This window comes from Zeus faber (genome assembly GCF_960531495.2).
Source record: "Zeus faber genome assembly, chromosome: 19".
NCBI classification, from domain to species: Eukaryota; Metazoa; Chordata; class Actinopteri; order Zeiformes; family Zeidae; genus Zeus; species Zeus faber.
The window spans coordinates 21,481,041-21,501,663 of NC_137206.1; the positions used below are offsets into that span (position 1 = coordinate 21,481,041).

The 20,623-nt window shown below is 42.4% G+C and overlaps 1 protein-coding gene across 5 annotated transcripts in view; it reads left to right on the top strand.

Moving 5' to 3' along the window:
• The window catches only part of LOC307244860 (ribosomal protein S6 kinase alpha-3), a 44,095-nt gene that overhangs the window by 8,791 nt on the left and 14,681 nt on the right, over window positions 1-20,623 (top strand). The window contains exons 1-2 of one of the 5 annotated variants that reach the window (XM_080020211.1): window positions 12,227-12,671; window positions 20,115-20,231. In XM_080020211.1, coding sequence (XP_079876337.1) covers window positions 12,342-12,671; window positions 20,115-20,231 — 447 coding nt within the window. In that variant the 5' untranslated portion in view covers window positions 12,227-12,341. Of the gene's footprint in view, window positions 1-12,226; window positions 12,672-19,894; window positions 19,976-20,114; window positions 20,232-20,623 lie in introns of those variants that run through there. The other 4 variants (XM_080020208.1, XM_080020212.1, XM_080020210.1 and 1 more) reach the window with 4 other exon arrangements.

The window sequence follows — 20,623 nt, forward strand, 5'->3', positions numbered from 1 at the left end:
ACACACCCCTACAGCCTGGAATGTTGTGATGGGAACACCCACTTCCCGCTCAGCTCTACCATCCCACTCTCACTTCATGGAATTTTAAGAGGACCCCTCCCTGTAGACAAACGCTGCCCCCCATATCCCTGTTCCCCGTGTCTGACCCATAGACTGTACAACAAATGGATGTAGCACCTGTGACGCTTTGGTTTGTGAAGGGACAATTGGAAGCCTCAAGATTGGCTTTACGCTTGGCGCCATCTTAGCAGGATGTTGTTCGAGGCTTTCTGGAGCAGCATCTAGTGGCCTTCAGCTAAACTGCAAGTTTAAAGCATTTCTGCATTGGCTTGGACATCCAGTCGTAGTGGTTGCCGCTCGGTCTGACCCCACTGACTTTTATAGTACTGACACACAGTACTTTCTTCCTTTTCTTAGATGAGAAAATGGGTGAAATTGGCAAGTGCCGCCGAGACAGATTACCCAGACATTGAGTTCAGGTTGGAGTTATGAGTGAGTTAGTAATGATGAATACGTTTTTTTTTAAATGCTTAAAGCAATTTATGTTGTTACGTTTTTACTCAAATTGGGGCTATGGTGCAGGTGAAATCCAAGGTTTGTAACTGAGTCGTGGCTATGATTTGGTGTGGTTTAGAATTATAGGCGTGTCTGAAAGTATGGGTGTTGATGTGGAATGTTGATTTAATTAATCCACTTGGCTATCGTATAAAATAAATATGCACAACTAGTCCAGTACGTTCCGTCCGTGAGGTTGGAAGGCAGTTGCATGGTAGTTGGAGGCTTTTCTCGAGGCACCGCTTTACTGCCACATAAGTGCATGCTGGGAGGTGCGTTCACAAAATCAGGACATTTATCAGTTTCTGTGTTTTATTTATTGTAACCTTGTTTGACCTCATCTTTCATAGCCCGCTTTGTTTGCCAAAAACCTAAAAGCTCTGTTTTCTCTCCATCCATAAATGGAGGAAGCATTGATTGGCGACTTGGCTAATCGGATTGACCCAGGTATCCCAGCATCCATTGCAACAACAATGCTTTGAGGAAACATGACTGAGTAGGTTTCTCCCAAGGTCGAACTAATGGACGTTGTTCAAGCGCTTCTTCAAGTGCTTGATATTGACAAATGGTTCTGATTTCACTGGTGATTTCACATTGCGTTCCATTTCAAAATATATCACTATGGATAATCAATATGTGTTATCACGTACAAGCTTGAAGAATTTCCATTCAATTTCCACGACATTTTCCTTTACTTTTACAAATATTATAAACTCATTATTTTACTGGGACAATGGATAATGGAAATGGAAAGCTATATCAGATATCTTAGAATGTTTCCTACAATTCTTTAAGCCATGAATGTCATAAATATAGTGCACACATTCTTTTTACCTTTCTATACTGAAAAAGGGCTTCTGCATCTTGTTAAAGGCATTGCAAGTAAAGTCAAGTAATTAAATGAAAAAAACATTTACTTCAAAACGGGTACTTTATGAGTTTTTCAATAGGCCCTATTTCTTAATAATGACAAACGACAGCGGTCTGTAAACAACATTATTTCTTCAGTGTCCCTCTGTCCTCAGAGCCCCAGAGACTTTGACTGTCGTCGTTAAGAAAACGCTGTTGTGTTTGAGTCGTCTCGTTGGCATTGAAAAACGGTTACAGGACTTGTGAATTTCAGCGTTTAAAACCCTCTGTGGCGGTGTGACTGAACAGCCAGCTTCCTCTGTAATCCCTCTTGCGTACTACATCTTGTTGTCTTTCAGAATATGTTGGGCAAACGCTCACAGTGATGGAACGCACACACAGAGACTTGTGAAATGCTGCACGTAGGTGAGGGAGGTGCAATACGATTCTGGAATGAGGCCATGACACTGATCCTACAGGGTGCCGTTGTAGGATCAGTGGACCTGTGTCATCATGGGGGTGGTTCGACCAGGGTTTCTGGAGGGCAGGACGTGAACCTTCACTTGACATGAGGTCAGCGTGAAGTGAACTACGAGTATGCAGACACACACATTGAAATGGACAGCCATTGGTTTACGTCACATGGCGGGTGTGTGTGTGTGGGTGTGTGTGTGTGTGTGTGTGTGTTGTCTTGAGGAGGGGTGGGCCTCCCCGGACAGATGTTTGCCTTCCCGTGCAGATGTTGCTGCTAGGGAGAGAGGGAGAGGACATGCCTTAATCACCAAAGGGTGTGTGTGTTCAAATATCCCGCCTCAATGTCTCGCAATTATTTTACGGGACGTAAAGGATCACGCCTGCACGCGATGTAATGACACATTGTGGGGATAACCCATTTAGGATTTATGCAAATACAGTCAACATTTTTGAATCTGCGATTGGAAATCAAAGGAAGAATTAGACTGGAAAATTGATGTTCTCGATAAGGGGAAATTATAAGGCTTGTTTCCGTTCATCAGCTTTTAATGCTTCTGTTTAGCCCAGTAGCAAGTTGTGCCAAGAGCAAACGTGTCAACTTTCATAGAGGTCCCGCCCTTCTGAATGGATCTTATTTATTTTTATTGCTTTGGTCTGGTGTGAACGATGTCCTAAAAGGACAGTCAACAGGCATTTGGCTTGTGTGAAATAATAGTAAAAAAAAAGACCAAATAGCTGCTATTCTACCCCACAACTTGAGTTGAGGCATGTCACACCAGTCAAACTGTGTGTGTGTGTGTGTGTGTGTGTGTGTGTGTGTGTGTGTGTGTGTGTGTGTGTGTGTGTGTGTGTGTGTGTGTGTGTGTGTGTGTGTGTGTGTGTGTGTGTGTGTGTGTGTGTGTGTGTGTGTGTGTGTGTGTCACGTTTGTTAACGTGTGTGTACTTCCTGTATGTGCTGTCAGTAGAGTTCAATAGAGAAGTTACCAGTTGTGTGTGTATGTGTGTGTTTCAGCAGCTTGTGAATCAGATCTGATTCAGATAAGCAGCCAGTAAATTATACAGTGAGTCTCGCTGTCTCACACACACCCACTCAGCGAAACAACTTTATAAACTTCTTGGAACTTTGTGTGTGTGGGAGAACTGATTGCTCAAACTCACCTTTGTAAAGTCTAAAAGTTGTGCATTTCATTCTGTATGTGTACAGTAGATATTATAAGATATTACTTGCCTCTCTTGCCACTTTGCTTTGGCAAGAGAGTGATACATTCCTGAGAACAAGTGAGTGCGACTCTCACAGAAAGAGACGGAGAGGAAAAGGAAGGAGTGAATGTTTGGAAGAGAGGCAGGAAGAATGGAAGGAAAGTCGAAGAAGGAAGAGACGGGCATTGATGGAAACAGGCAGATCCTAGCCTCCCTGTCGTTCACCGCTCTCCCCAATGACAACAGACATTGTAATTAAGGGGTTTCCTTGTCCCAGTGTGAAGGCTTCATTGGCAACAGATGAAGCATTTTGATTTCCCCTAATGAGAGAGAGAGGGAGGGGGGAGGGGATAGACTGGAAGACGATATGAAAAGACAGAATTGGGGGCGGGGGTCGGGGGGAGAGATCACACAAAGCAACAAAAGCTGCACTGTCAGATCATGGGATGGGGGTGGGGGGGGGGGGTGTGTTAACAGGACCTGGGACAGATTCCCATGGCAACGTGGTTGTCATGGTGACAAAGTTTTGTGACTCAGATCCACCCACCACCAGACCCATGGTGTCCCTCACCTGACATATACTGTATATCTCTCTATCTATCCATGGTTTTCTCTGTCAATCTCTCACAAATCTCTCTCTCCTGTCTAGATCGGTTGGAAGGCAGGGCCTCGTCAGTTTGCACTCCAACACCAAGAAACACACACCTACTTGTATATACACGCATGCACACACAGGGTGTGTGTGTGTGTGTGTGTGTGTGTGTGTGTGTGTGTGTGTGTGTGTGTGTGTGTGTGTGTGTGTGTGTGTGTGTGTGTGTGTGTGTGTGTGTGTGTGTGTGTGTGTGTGTGTGTTCGAGGACATGTGTGACTGAGGATCATTCTTCCCATCTCTTAAATAAATGATGATGCTCTCGCTTTGCCCGTCCTCATCTATACTTGATGGTCTCCTTCTCTTTTTCTTTCCATCTCACTTTCTTTCATTTTGTCAATTTGTCATCCATCCATTTCTCTTTTTTCCTCTCCATCCGCCCATTTTCCCCTCCTTGCTCTTCTACCTTCTCACCAGCTAGCTTCCTCACCCTGATGTTATCCATTCATTCATTTCTCTTTTCTCTCTCCTCTCTCTACTCTTCCACATGTCTGTCTGTCTGCCTGTCCCCTGCTCTATAATGTTCCTTCTTATGAATTATACACTGTGGCAGTCTCTACTCACAGGTACAGGTTTAGGGAGTCTTTCTGGCACTGGTGCGCCGACAAGGTGAGAGCTGGCCAAAACAGGGAACATAAAATAAAGACAATAATCCCCACCACTCAACTTACGCCGGCAATCCGTCCGGTAGGAAGGACAGCCGGTAAACAGTCGACCAGGTCATGGGCGCCCATGGGCTCATGATGCACGTGGGAAGCAATGTCTAGCCTGCTGGGTCCGAACCCACAGAAGAGCTACTGTAGCACAAACTGATGAAAAGGTTAATGCTGCTATGATAGCAAGGTGTCAGAACACACCGTGCATCGCAGCTTTCTGCGGAAGTGCCGCGTAGCCGCAGAGGGGTCGGCCTATGCTGACCTATGTCCACCACCAAAAAGCACCAACAATGTGTCAGAACTGGATGGTCTATAGTGGCAGACTTGTTATACTGTCAATATTACTATAGTATTTAATCTCTCACTCAATCTCACACTCTCACTCTTTTATCTGTAGCACTCTTTCCTGCACGTTAATATTATAAGGTTCTAAAATGAGCTGTGGCACTAATCAATAGTGACGGATGCTGTTTTGGGACAAACCAGAGAGTTAAAATGCGGTATTATACCGTTTTCAAACTGGGGTTAGCGGGTTGACCTGTTTTTTTTTTTTTAAACCCACTAAAAATAGACAATTGACACCTTTCCCATTGCCAGGAGAAATGCATTTATTAAATCAATGAATGAATGAATCAATCAATTAATTTATTAATTAATTTCATTTTTTGTTGGTGTGCCACATTCAGTGTCATGATGTCAGAAAAAGGGCGTGTCATGATGCCAATGTGATTGGGGGGCAAAACTGTAGAGGAGAAAGCAACTTAAACAAACAACAACATAAAACTGTAAAACCTATAAAGTATTTTGAACCATTTCAAATAATCAGATCGTTCATTAATGACACAACACTACAGTAGAAGCAGAATGGAGCACCGGTCCTTCAGCGGCGGGGAGCAAGGACTGGCTTGGGGCGAAGTTGGATGTTACTGAGTTTTTGATGCAGTGGGGAAAAGGGGTATTGGAGAAAGCCGTATGATGGAAAATTATGCTAAACATTTATATAATAGCGTGTGAAACTGTTCACTCGTCCCAATCAAGACTTTTAAGCTAGCATTAAAATGTTATACAAATAATTGCGATTAATGAATTCATTTGATTTTTTCTTTCTTTTATGCCACTGCAATAGTATAAGCCTGTAATAGTGTAGTAATGCACATCCTCTGTATGAGAGGAAAAGCCCTTTATTGCCATTGAATGTCGGAATGTAATATTTGGGTAGACTTAAAAAGCTTAATTTCCCTCCACCTAACTGATGGAAATGCACATAATAAGCTTTTTGTTTGTTCCAACATTTGCACACATGGGCTTGAAATACTGCTTACATTTGGGTAAGAATATAATTATGGAGGGTAAGGATTTCCCTATTCTGTACTAGGGAAAGTCAAGATGCTGATAATTCTAACAATTGATCTTGTGGACGTGTTGAGTATAAATCTCCACACCAAATGAACACACGTAGTCGTTTGTGTGGAAACAAATTAGTGTTCACAGTGAGCACAGCTTCCTGGAACAATTCACTTTAATTCAGTCTTTAGTGCCACACAAGGGAAATTATATTTGCAGGCAGTCTGTCAAACAACATAACAATAAAAAGTAATCACAGCATTCACCACATAGGATCAACAGTCGGAGGAGAGGACAGTCTATAACATCCTTCACAACACGACACAATCAATAAGACCAACAAGGCCATCTTCAGTCGAACATGGACCGCTCTAAAAAGCGCTGTCGCGAAACAGTGAATCACACTGAATCAGATCATGTTATGTGTTTGGTTTTTTTTTTTTTTTTTTTTAACTGCCTGGTTGGATACAGTAACTGGTCGTAATTACCACTTGGATAAGTTGTGAACGTGGTGATTGGTCAGCAGTCCAAAGTGTTAGGAACTTTTAGTCCCAGGAACTTTTTTTTCAGGAAAGGTTCCTTTAGCCCGTTTACACCATGGTCTAAAGACCTGTGGAGATTATGCAAATTAGTCTGCTGATGTATGAAAAAGCGACTGCTGTTTTTACAAGTCATTTTTGCCTGAGACTATACAACAAAGTGCTCCAGTCCAGTGGGCAGCGGTGATGCAGAAGACTATACAAAAACAAGAAGAATAAAATGGTAAAATTGTCTTTCTTTATCCATTTTATTCTCATGTTGTTGTATTAACGGTCAAAAAAATATATAATTCACTCTCACACTCAAGATTTTATTATCAAATTGAAACATATAGAAAAACATAAGTTCACACACGGGGAATCTAATCCGCGTCTTCTGTGTAGGAGGAGAGCAAAATCGTACTCACTATAAGTCCCACATGTTGGTTTGTGAGTTTATGTATATACTTTATTATTATTATTATTATTATTATTATTATTTATTATCAAAACAAAAAATGGGAAACGAGTCATTTTCCATTCTTGGTACAAACGTAACATTTTTAGAACAAAAAACACATTGTACATGCGGTCAGCTTGTGGCTGCAGATTTTTAAAAATGGTGTCTGAAATAGAATGCTGCGAGTACTCGACCAATCAAAGATGTTCAGCGCTGCAAGCCCCAGCCCCAAAGTTCCTGGACTTTTGAAAAAGTACTACCCTCCCGAGCAGGGACTTTGTCCCCGGAATTTAGTTTAGACCCTGGTCCCTGCGGTGGAAACGCACTTAGTTCCTCCAAACTTTCCTAGTTCCTGGGGAAAGTTCCTGCGGTGGAAACGCAGCTTTAGAGTTAGTCAACAGTACATGTTACCATCAACTGGATGTTCTGTTCTAAATCATGTGTTCTGAGATTTTCCTCACATATAACTGACATGAAAGCAGTTTGAGCAATGCAAATAGAAATCATAGTGTGTGTGTGTGTGTGTGTGTGTGTGTGTGTGTGTGTGTGTGTGTGTGTGTGTGTGTGTGTGTGTGTGTGTGTGTGTGTGTGTGTGTGTGTGTGTGTGTGTGTGTGTGTGTGTGTGTGTGTGTGTGCATATATGCACAATGATATGACCTTCATCGTGTGTGTGTGTTATTTGAACCTGTGGTCTCAGTCTAGCGGAAATGCACTTCCCTTTAACCTGACAAATCCCAAGCCTGTGTGTGTGTGTGTGTGTGTGTGTGTGGCCATCCGGCCTGATAATTTGGTTGCGTAACGGGCTTAGAGGGCACAGATTGTCTGGAATGGAATTCCGTTCACTCAGTCCGTGGAAGCCGCTGCCCTGGAGAGGCTTCCCACACACACTCGCCTGCGTGCGTATGCACTTAGGTGAATACACACACATACATTTAAGGAATACCTTTGTTAAGTATAGTTTTAAAGAATCTCAGGCAATGCACACTTCCAGACATACACACATACAGGTCAACTTGCACACACCGTGGAGTTTTACTTCCTTAATTACCCGCGTTTTCACTTTAATTGACTAAGTGAATTTGGACATTCAGATGACAAGGGAAACGTTTATTTCCTCTATCATTTTTTTTTTACACTCTCCTCAGTGATCACAAACAACACACATACAAACCCTGATGTGTATCTATTCTAATCAACTCAAGTGTAGAGGAGAGACAATCCTAGTCACTTGGAGCCCTCTATTTTTACACAAAAAAAGCTACAAGTCCAGGTCACCACACGGTTCCGGTTTGTGGAAGACAATACGGGTTTCCATGCCTCCCGGGACACTTTGTTCCCGTCCCCGTCTGGTTGGTACGCGCCCCGGCAAGGCGATAGTCCCTGCACAACAGGTGGAGATAAGCTCAGCAATGGTACACATCCTGTTAATAGTGTGTGTGTGTGTGTGTGTGTGTGTGTGTGTGTGTGTGTGTGTGTGTGTGTGTGTGTGTGTGTGTGTGTGTGTGTGTGTGTGTGTGTGTGTGTGTGTGTGTGTGTGTGTGTGTGTGTGTGTGTGTGTGTGCAGTGCTGCTAGTGAGAAAGTTAAAGTACGAGAAACACAAATGAATCGCTCTTGATCTGATGTTGATGCCCAACAAAGTGCTTTGCAAAGAAAGAGGTAAATTAACTGAAAATAATAATCAAATATAGCTCCAGGCAGCTATATTTGACTATCCATTTTATTATCCATCCACGCACGGGATCCATTTTGGATTATATGTGACGAATTGCATTTTGAAGATTTTCCCCAGTGATGCATGAAACTACACAGATTCAGCCTGATTCTCACCCGAATTTGGCGTGTTGGACAATAGTGTAATTGTTCGGCTATAGTCATCTTTGTCCTGTTTAGTGTGTTATAATCGTTGATTTCTACAACAGAAGGTCAACTATTTGTACATTATAGCCATTACAAGTTATTGAAGTTCTTCAAAACATATTTTATTATTTTGCCACATATTACAAAATTTCCATTTATTTCAATTGTAAATGTTAGACCAGTTGAACATATTTAAGTCAAACTATTTATTATTTATAAAACAGAGTGCATTGGGTAATTGGGAGAAGAGATGAGATGACAGGTAAGATAATTGCAATCTTCAGTTATTTAAAAAAATAAATAAAGAAACAATTTACAATTTCTATTAAAAACATAAATAAACAGTGTTTATAAACATTATGTTCTATGTAGTTATTTAACACAAAGAAAATGATGGGAATCTAGTTTTACGACAGATGTTGCATTTTAAACAAATATTGAAAGTATTTTAAGTATTAACACATTTGTTTTTTATTTTTGTTAGCCATGTGTAATAAACATGAATCTATTCTCCAATAATATTTTGTTTGTTGTGGTTTTTCATTACACGCACTCTTTGTAGTTTCAATAACTTTACTATTGATATCTTTACTCTGTATTTCTTCATTGTACAAAATATTGTCAGTATGGCCAGTGGTAACACTAAATGAGTGACTCAGTGACTTACATTGTCTCACGTCTTGGATACAGTTGCTGGCACAGAATTTGACTTATGTTAACCTTTCATTTCCGTGGGGTGCAATCCATGTCTTTAGTATATCTTTTGTTCAACTAGATGCTTCGTAGTATTCACTTACTCTGTCTTGTTGTGTGTCAATAACATCAGTCTGTAGTCCAGTGATTTCAGATATTGGCTGACTTTGACTGAATGAGTTATTAGTATTACAGAAATGACTGCAGACAGACTAAATCTTGTTGTAGTAAGCTACCGAACTACTGGGTGAGTCGTACTCATGTAGCCCAATTTTGGTTGTTGCGTGTGAATAAATGACTGCATTCCACAATCCCTGATTGATAAGTATGATAGTATTGATCAGTGTTAACAGTGATTTCTTATTTGCTCCATCAATTGGCATACCTACATTATACAACGCAGAGTCATAGTGATCTACAACAATGCGTCCAGTAAATGGCTCAGCATACGTTATTTGGAATGTTGTATTAAACATAGTTTGTCTCCTTGGCAATTCTGTCGTTACAATATAATTTCTTCCCGGAACGTTATCTTTTATTCTTCCAGACTTTTTTTTATATCTTGATAAAGATGAGTTAATTCAATCATTTCCATTTCCTAGTGTCTTTTAATATTTTTTTCACAGTTTTTTTTTTTACTGTGAAAAGTGTGACTGACCTCTAAGGCTGGATGTTTGGACAATTGCTTTTTTATTGCCTTAGACTTTCGGCTATTTTTCGCCATCTGGAACAATAATAATAAACACAAACTTTATAATTATTTTGTACAACAATCATAATATATACATGTGATTTCACAAACCTAACAAATAAATGTCATTTTGATTAGTATTACATTTTTCCTCACAATATACAATTGGAAAAAGTGAGTTAAATTGATTACCTGTCTAAATTGTAATACAGACATTTATTGAACATTAACAATAATTTGGAATTTCATTTATTATGGAAGGGCTCATCAGTATTTAATGCCTTTTCTCTTTTCATTTCATTGTGTTTAGCTGCAGGAAGCTGCATGTACATGATTTTTCATTAAAACAACTGTCTATTTCTGCCTTTAAACCAAACCTTGTCATTGTTATAACTCACCTTATTAGTTGTGAAAATAGATCTGTAGTCACAGTGACAGAGGTTGACGTGTGGTGTCGTGTGGGGCAATAATGACGTGTATTTATGAAAAATACATTTATGAATGCATTTATGAAAGCTTACGAAGCGTAGGAAAGTTACACAACTTTAGTGGTGACACCTTTCTGTGGATTAAAATTCCAATAGGTTACAGTTCCATGAAATCCGAAAAGCGTCGATGTCTTTCTGTGACTAATTACAATTTTAAGTCTTCTAGTTTTGTGACGCGTTCCTAGTACATGAACGCATCATTCATTCCCACAGTTAGGGTGGACTTGACTACATTGTCACGAGTTTCTGTGGATTCATGTTTTTCTTGTGTCCCAAGTTTTCCGACGGGTTATGATTCCATCAAACCGGAAAACAGTTGACATTTTTACGTGATTGTTTACAATTGTCAGGATACTATTTTTCATCATGCACCTGCCGATTTTCTATCTTACCCTTTATGCGACTCCGGCAAAGTCCAGAGGAACACAAACGCAGCATCTAACACGGGGTTATATCGGAATACAATGTCTTAATTTACAAAAAGCGATAAAATATAACTCTAACATCCCCGCAGGCATCTACCAGGTAAGACGTAACGTAAACACACGCCTAGTTTGTAACCTATAAACACTACAGAGCGATGGACTCTACACCACACACTGCTCGCGCGACACGAATGAACATTCAGAACCACAATCTGCACGTTTATATGAATGCGGATGATGATGTCACAAAGCGTCTTTCAGTCCTTCAGAACATTGGCTTGTCGGTGACGCAAAAGACACAAGATTTTGGTCAAATTTAGTTGGTTTTTCATTATTTCCTGCTCCATATGTGTATCGATTTGGATGAAACGTGAACCACGACATTCTTGGGACGTCCCGGTTCTAACGACACCTCAACCATATCCATAGCTTTAGCGGCCGTCCTGACACTTTTAGCCTGAAAAATTCATAATAATATAGTAGAGAATAATAAAAATCCGAACGATCACAATAGGGTATCCATCCCTAGGGGATGGACCCTTAATGATGGAGCAGAGTAAATGGATGTGTGACAGTTGGGGAGAGAAATTGTGGGAAAGCATGAAGATAGAAGAATGGATGATGATGGATTGATCGTGAGATGGATAGATGGGAAGGGAGGGAGGGAGGGAGGGAGAGAGAGAGAGCGCTAAGTAGGGAATCGAAATGATGCAGAGTAAATTATTTTTGTTTGTTTACAAATCTGCCACTGTATAATAGAAAATGGCGAATAGATGGAAAAATATATGGTGTGCTGAATGAGATTTGACTCTAAAATAGATGAGGGAAAGCCCACCAACATGGCCTCGCAACCTAATTTTTCTGCAGTTGGTAAGGGAAAGAGTGAGAGTGTGTGCGTGTGCGTGTGCGCGTGTGCGTGTGTGTGTGTGTGTGTGTGTGTGTGTGTGTGTGTGTGTGTGTGTGTGTGTGTGTGTGTGTGTGTGTGTGTGTGTGTGTGTGTGTGTGTGTGTGTGTGTGTGTGTGTGTGTGTTCCTGTAACGTGGTCTCTCGCCATTGGTCTGAGGCATGTGCGTGTGTCTGTTTATATGAGTCAGAGGGTTCATGTAGGGGAAAACTCCAGGTCAGCTGATGGATACAAAGGGTGAAAGCTCACACTGGGTGTTAAGGGGGATCCCGCTTCACGTCCCTATTTGGCACAGCCCCCCCCTTTTTACCCGGGTATCCCCTCACACTGACTCACAAGACCAATGCCTGATTACCACGTACAGAAAGCGTGTCCTATCCTGGCAGATGGACGCTCAAACACACACACACACACACACACACACACACACACACACACACACACACACACACACACACACACACACACACACACACACACACACAGATATAGAATAACTCCTATTCTTCAACCCTCAGTCATACAGTGTACTGACCTTGACTCGGACACCACTAGAACACACACGCACCGACTGGGCATGACACACACCCGTAGCGGGATGGCGGAGCCCAAGGCGGTGTGTGTTTCACTCGTGGCTCTGGTCAGGGGGCTGCAGAGACGTCTGAAGGCTTTCAGATCTCTGCTCCCCGGGACAGAAAACCAGAAGAACCATCAAAACCTGCAGCAGACACAGCCGGGGGGATGCGCCTGGCGCCATCACCCCCTCAGCTGCCCACTGAGGCCAGACTGCATGCTGAGCTCTGGTGGGTCTGGGACCAGGGGTCTGGTGGACCAGCCTGGGTTCCTCAGGTGGATCAGACAGTGGAACACGTTGGGCTGCTGGGGTCCTGAGAGACCCAGGGTAGCTGTGAGTACGTGTGTGTGTGTGTGTGTGTGTGTGTGTGTGTGTGTGTGTGTGTGTGTGTGTGTGTGTGTGTGTGTGTGTGTGTGTGTGTGTGTGTGTGTGTGTGTGTGTGTGTGTGTGTGTGTGTGTGTGTGTGAGTATGAGAGTGTGTGAATTGAAAATCTAAAAAGCAATTGGGGTGATAAGGAAAATAGCAAAACAGAAAATGCTGGTGCGACTCCTGTCCCAAGTCGTCCGTGAACTATTTTCTGGACTAAATTAATGATGGCGATAAGATATTATGTAACATTGCTCATTTAAGTAGGTCTGAAATGTTATTTTAGTTTGGGAAAACGATCTTTTTTTCATACCATGGACAGTAATTTGATATGTTGTGAGATTTATCCATATTATGGGAAATTGCTTGTGTTTAACATGATGATGATCGATTATTCCCTATTGCACAGCCCTAGTGTAATGTTTGTATATGTGTGCACATTATGTTGACTGTTCTATTATATACCGGATCTCAAAAATGTGTACGGCCACTTATAAATCTTAGTACATATGTGTGAGAGAGCACAGAGCAGGGGAGTTTGGGAGTCGGGTTACCACGAGCCTTGTCCTTTCCAACACTGACGTGGACTAACATTAGCTCTGCTGCTCATTGGGCTGCTTAGAAAATAATACTTTGTATGTACGAGACTATGCTTGTGTGAAAGTTTTGCTTAAAGTATGAGGCAAAAAAAAGGCATTCCAGCAAAATAGAAAATCCTGTGTTGCATAATCATAAATGAGCTTGATTTGAATTTCGGAAAAGTTATCCTGAAAGTGGGATTACGTTTTGACAAGCTTCCGTCCAAAAAGCGTTTACTCATAAATCCAACAGTTTTGTCTCGGTAATGTATATAGCGAATACCACCGAAGAAGTACAATGATATGATATTTTGGTCAATTAATTTAGGTCATGCCGAAACCCTGATAAAGCAGGTACGTGCCCGGGAAGAATTCCCTCAATGAATCCAGACGAAAAACCAATTTCATCAATGGCTATAGATAAAACTATTATAAGCTCCCTGATGTCCACTGTCTGGTGTTGCGGGCGGCGTGGTGTTCGATTAGCTGCATCATATGAATTATCTCCCCTGACCTGGGGAGCCGAATTAGATCTGTTGGAGCTGATTAGGTTAATTAGATCGGTATGTAGTGATTCACTTAATTGTTGTAAGATCTTCCTCTCCACCCGGTTGCTTCTCTCAGCTGCATTGTGAAACAGTGGCCTTCCCTGCTCACAGGGTGCTGCTTGCTTTCCACTTGAAATGTCAAACTTTTAATAGCAATTCGGTGAATTCAAGGAGGTGTGCATGCAATAAGCTGGATTTTCATACTCCCCGATTTGTGTACCACAGTAAGGGCCACGCAAAGTCAGGGGGGAGGTTTGTTTTCAACATACAGTGAGAATCAGCGCATCCACTCTTTACTGCTGTGATTTGAAATACCAGGTATACTCACAAGATGGACACCTCTTTACCATTATGGGCTTTCATTATCATCTCCCTGTATATCTTCAAACATGTATCGTAAATTTTGGGAAATTCGCACACATTAACTTTATTGTTAACTTCTCCATTTTTTCTTTTACTTGCTGTTTCCATTTTCATCAGTGCTTTCTATTGGCCCCACAGTTTTTGTCACACTGGGCATTGCAAAAGATGACATTGCTTGAAATTAGGGCCCAGAGTGCCGTGCAGATAGAAAATAAAACAAATTGGAGCACTGTGACAATAGATGCATCCTGTGTGCAGAGTGCTCAACTCTGTCTTTTTGTCAGACTTTCAACAAAACAACATGCCTAAAACGAAATATGATGTAACATTGCATCAGGGTGCCTCTCTGGTCCCCTGGTTCAGGTTGTCTGGTTCCTTTGTGTGCACAGAATTTCGAGTTATGAAATCTGAACTGAGGGAAGAACATCTTCCGTTCTGTCTACTATTGCTTAAGAGAGTGCTTGCTTTTCTAGCGGCTTGAGTGAACTGCATTCACCAGCTATGATTCCAGGTGCTTAGTTAGCAGTGAACAAGTTCTCTAAAGACGGCAAGAGGATAAACTGAGGTAATTCCACTGTTGAACAGCACAATGATGAGCAAAGCAAGAGAAAAATGTGTCTCCAACTACTTGATTCATCCCCAGGCGGGAAATTGAGGACATGCTCTGCCAGACGGCCAGACATCCTTATGACACGGGATTTACACAACTCCCAGTTTTGTCTGTTTGTGGCAAGTAGGAATATTCTTAGCAACATTAGCTGTGTGTGTGCGTGTGTGCGTGCGTGCGTGCGTGCGTGCGTGCGTGCGTGCGCGCGCCGCGATGAGTGACTGGTTGAGTTATTTATCTTTGACCCTCGACCTCCTGACCCAGAGCGAGAGGAAACATGTCAGTCTGTCCCCCCACAAGTGGTCCTGTTACATTGACTACTTCAGAAGTTAGGAACATATAATTTGATCTGTTTTAGAGGAACGATCAAATAAGCTTATTATAGTTCCTGATTGTTATTTGTCCGAGTCATGTCTTCTGACAGCTCAAATCATTTGCAGTGATCCAAACAAACATGTGTGAAGCTAATAGCGGAATCTGGTCAGAAAATATGGGGCAAATGTGGAGCGTTTCATGAGCTCAACAATGATAAGGTCTTCTCATGCTCGCCCGCACCTTGGGCAGAATGTATTCAGTGCTCTGTGTAACACTCAAAGCAAAGGTCACATTGCAAACCACCTCTCAGACCACCATATTTATCTGCAAGTTAACGCCTAGTTGCATGAAGTCATATTATTGGGTTTCACCCAAGTTAAATAGAGCTAAAGTAATATCTTCCATACACATTTTGGAAAATCATTTCAAAGTCATATGAAAGACATCACGGAACCATTAAGAGACAGCAGCTCAAAGACCAGAGCGGTGGGACAGGTCCAGAAGAGGTCTAGCGGCAGGGATGAGTGTCTGGGGCTCCAAAGCATATTAGAAGCTAGAGCTCTGAACAAAAACGATGCATCCTTGGAAGCAGAACTACTGCAATGGATACTGTCCTCACCTCTCTGTTTCAGCTGGCAGTCCCTGGAGCAAACCTGTTATTTTTTAACACTGAAAGACAACACACATGCAGGGGATACATGACCAAGGACCAAGTCCGACGTCCCGGTCTCAACAGCCATTTGATCGCCATGTTGCCATTGACACATTTAGCTTTTTTTATTTTTTATTTTTATTTTTTTTACTTGGACTCAAACTTTGGCTTTCTAACATCCGGCCCATTTAAATGAATTGTTTTTACCTTCCTGGAATCCTACTGTAATGATCCAAGAGCGGTGAGGAAATGTGTAGGGAATTTATAATTTTGATGAATGGGTTGATTTCTCACTACCTCGCAGCGCTTTCACGCCCCCTCCTCTGCCTCCTCGGCAATACATTTTTATTTATTTATTTTTTATCCTCACCATTCATTCATCACGGCAAAACAATTGACACGGCAAGACCAAGCGAACTTAATTTTTAGAAACAATATCATTATGAAGAACGTGAACATCCATATTTTCATCCAGTTTTATGACATCAAGTTAACTGGGCAACAAACAATACAAATTAAGCTCTTCAGTCAATCTCCTGGCTCCCACTGCAATTTGGGCCCCACACTTTGGAAACTGCTGCCTCAGACACCTTTTTGTATGCACCTCTTTGCATATTGCTCTGCATGTGCATAGACCCGGTTTGCAGGAGCGAGAGAACAATAAGCACGCAAGGTTTGAAGTTGTTAGTCAGTATGTCGTCGAGTCATGTGACAGAACAGATTTGTCTTCATTTTTTTTCTAAATGATACGCCTACTTTTGCTAAATTAACCATAATGCACAACACAAAGTGTGCCTGCGTGCGTGTGTGTTCAGAGCCCAGGTGCACGGCTCTCCAGTTGGAATCCTGCGATTAGAAGGCGTTACATGAGCATCCTGTCTCATCTTCTCTGGTTCTCCATCTGCGTTATGACTCACACTCGACCACATTGCTCAAACACACTCACACATCCATACACAGATATTAACACACAGTGTCACCGACTCACACACACAAAGACGCGCACACCCTTAAAACAGGTCTCCTCAATACATGAGGATTTTCCAACTTAAAAAAAAAAAAAAAAGTGATTCAGTGCAGATAAAAGCCACATCCAGATAGTCCTTCATCAGCATCCCGTTTATTTGTTCTTTAAGCTCTTAAATGGCTCTGGCCCTCGTCTGCAGCACGCTCATTAACCAGCGCTTCCTGGATGGGGACTCTTATGTTACTCATTTTAGAAAGTGTGATGCTCCATATTTGGAACTGAAGACATGCACTGTGAACTGGAGAGGAGGTGTGGGGGGGGTAAAAAGGTGCCACATCTGCGTTCCACCTGACCCGGTCTACTTTCACATAGCACTGATAGATCATATATGAAATTATACTGATATAGCTTCTGTGTTTTTACAATACCATAGTAGTATATGTTCGTAGAGGCAATACCTGGTATACCTGAATGGTACAATGCTCTGACAGTGTCACACCACAAAGACAATGGAATTGAATTGGGCTTATTTTTGGGGAAATTCGACTTCTTATTAGACTTAATTTGTATAAAGGAAAACCAAAGTATCACCACAGAGAAAAGATAAAGACTTCTCGTTGAGATACTTACGTTGTCATGATACAATATTTGGTAGTATTTGATATGAAAATGTAATGATATGATATTTTGAGCATACCGCCGCTGACCACCCATTATGAAGGCGAAGGTGATTGGGGTGGTTGGTCTTGGAGAGGAAGGCACCCGAGAGGAGAAGGAAAGGGTGCGAACAGAGGGAGCGAAAGATAGAGAGAGAGAGTGCGAGAGAGCGCGGCAGGGAAGAGAGAGAGAGAGAGCGAGGAGGGGGTCGGAAGTGATGTAGACGGAGCAAAAACTGAGCGCCGTACCCTGTCCGGCGCTCAGTTTCCAGCGTTGGAGAAGAGGGGAAGACGGTGAAGATCTAGAAAGCGTGGCAGGCTCCGCTACTGGTGGCAGAGTGGACACTATGCTGGTACCGCGGCACCATGGCCGCACCTACAGGACCCACAATGCACTGGGGCACCCGGCCCCCAACAGGGCCCTCACCTGGGATCTACAGGTATGGAGCGACAGGGGAGGGCAGTGAGAGGAGGATGAGCGGAACGGCGGACGGGCGGAATGTGGAGGAAGAGGATCTGTGAGAGAGGGAGTAAAAGGGAACGTAGGGGATGAGGAAGGAGAGTGGTGGCTGGGGAAAATGTAGAGGAGTTGCATAAGTCATGGAGAAGAAAAGCAAAGGAGGAGAAAACAGAGAAGTTGTCGGGGAAACGGCACTTGGGAGAGGCAGAGGCAGGAGGAAGCCGAGGAACGTCTCTGATGGAACGAGCCAGAACAGCAGATTGAGAGGAGAGTCTGACAGCAGGGATGAAAGGGGAGATGGAGGGAAGGAATGCTGAGGAGAAAGTAATAAACAGTTCTGCGGAGAAAGAGAGGAGCGGCGTTCCAGAATGATCTCTTTATTGCTTTGACTTTATTGGTCACAAAACGTAGCTGCACTCTTGAGGGAGAGTATGGAGGGAAATGGGGAGAGAGAGACAGCGTGGAAGGTTGTTTTATTACATACGTGCTTACACACACACACACACACACACACACACACACACACACACACACACAGTATGAGCTCATTAGTCAGTGAGATCTAACGCATGGAGATAACGGGTGTGTGTGTGTGTTCTTTTTTTACCAGTGTTAGTGTCCCACTGTGAGGATGACGAACGCTGTCGACCCTGTTCAACTTGTCATGTGACTCAGAGGTATAGATGCTGTTGGATGTTGTCGACTTCGCTGCAGCTCATCCAGGCGGTGACAACAACAAACGCACTTTTATTTAGGTTGGAGGAGATGGATGTTGGAGGTAGGAGGCAGGGCGGAGGAGGTAGTGTCTCCAAGGGCAGTAAGATTCGAGCCTGCCACTAGAGGATTGCGGGTTTGATTCTGATAATACAGTTGTTTTCGGATAGTGATTCCAAATGTGTTCGATTCTATATTAATGTGTATTGAATGGTGTATTACTCTATATGAGAATACAATATGTCTCAGAATTGTGTTGCAAATTTGAATGAAAACAGTCGTCTTTTATATGCCTTGGTACACATCATCACAAATCATCAGATTCTGCCTCCCATTTATCCCTCTTGGTGGTGGGGAGAACTGTAAGTTAGACTTTAGTGCAGTTTATTCTTTTATTCTGTCACCTTTAAACCTCAAGTTTTGTCGAAGTCTGATTTGTTTTTCTTCTCTCCGCATACATTCTAGACATACTGTACAACAATCCAGAGAACCAAGCTGTATTCTGTAAACACAAATCACACAAATCCCAGCGAGCCACATTGTAGTTTACCTATTGCCTTTTACAGCAACTTAAAAGGTCGTTCAAGATGTATTTTCCAAGACCTGAGAACATATGATATACTGTATAAAATTACAAAAAATACATGTCAGTCACATGTTACAGAATCAGTGTTTACTCAACACAGAAACACATCAGCAAATAAAACTTTAAAATCATCCTCCTAACTGAATGGTTTCTTTACATTTTACTCTCACTTGTGAGGTGCATGGGGCAGCTCAGTGTTTAGGTGTTAAATTATGTATTTCTGACAACTGACGACTGAAAGGTTTTCCTTTTTAGTTTATGGTGGTGAGTTTAGTCCAAACTCCAGCTCAGGATGGTGTCATTCTCCTCTGAAAAGCCACCTCCAGCCAATTTCCACCAAGTTGTAGTCACACAATCGCATCAAACCAGCGTGAGGGGAAAGGTGTGTGTGTGTGTGTGTGTGTGTGTGCGTGTGTGCGTGTGCGTGTGCGTGTGCGTGTGTGTGTGTGTGTGTGTGTGTGTGTGTGTGTGTGTGTGTGTGTGTGTGTGTGTGTGTGTGTGTGTGTGCGTGCGTGCGTGCGTGCGTGCGTGCTAAGTGTGTGTGTGGCGTGCACCAGTTCGGATCATCATACATCCTGTTTTTCAAAGTACCATTCAACGAGAGGTTGAAAAATCTGAACTTTTGGTGATGAAATCTGTTGTTTGTCAAAAATGTATGACTGTGATGATGTAATGGATGTATTGCAACATCTGAAGGTGCCCTTTTATCAAAATAAAATCCAATGTTCTCCGCACTGGATTTACATTACGTGGCAGGAGTCTCCATGGGAATAGAGGAGCTGTAAATGCTTGCTGAGTTCAATTTACACTATTTCTTTTTACAAGTGAGTAACCACTCTGTCTCTGTTTTATAAATACAACACTTTAGGTGTCATGTTCAGTGTCTTTGAGTGTCATCACACAATCTGATGCGTTTGCTTTATAGTGTGTGTGTCCGTGTGTGTGTCCGTGTGTGTCCAAAAGGATGATGTGCCAATCAAGGAGATCAATATAACCCACCTTGTGAAGGAGGGCTCGGAGAAGGCCGACCCACGACAGTTTGAACTGCGCAAAGTCCTGGGACAGGGCTCCTTTGGGAAGGTACGTGTGTATGTGAATATCCACGCAAGTCCTTACGTGTTGAACTCTACAGTATATGTGTATGCAAATTACAATCCGGTACAATGTGTGTGAATGTCCCTCTCAATTATGACTCCACAAAGTGATGTTGATGTATGTTCATGTGAGCGATGGGACAGTGAGTGGTTTTATGGCGCACTAGAGTGAAATGCCCAACAGCCATTATGTTCAATGAAACCAGAGAGGTGGGCACTCCATACGGTGGTGTTTTTCATAAAACCTCCTTGGGGTAAATTAGTGGAAGATGACTACGACTACAATATCTGTAACAAAAGGTAGCAGATGTGTGAGCACCACCCACTAATTTTGCAACATAAGTCGCATGCAACGTGAATTGGATTTCTAAATGGGAT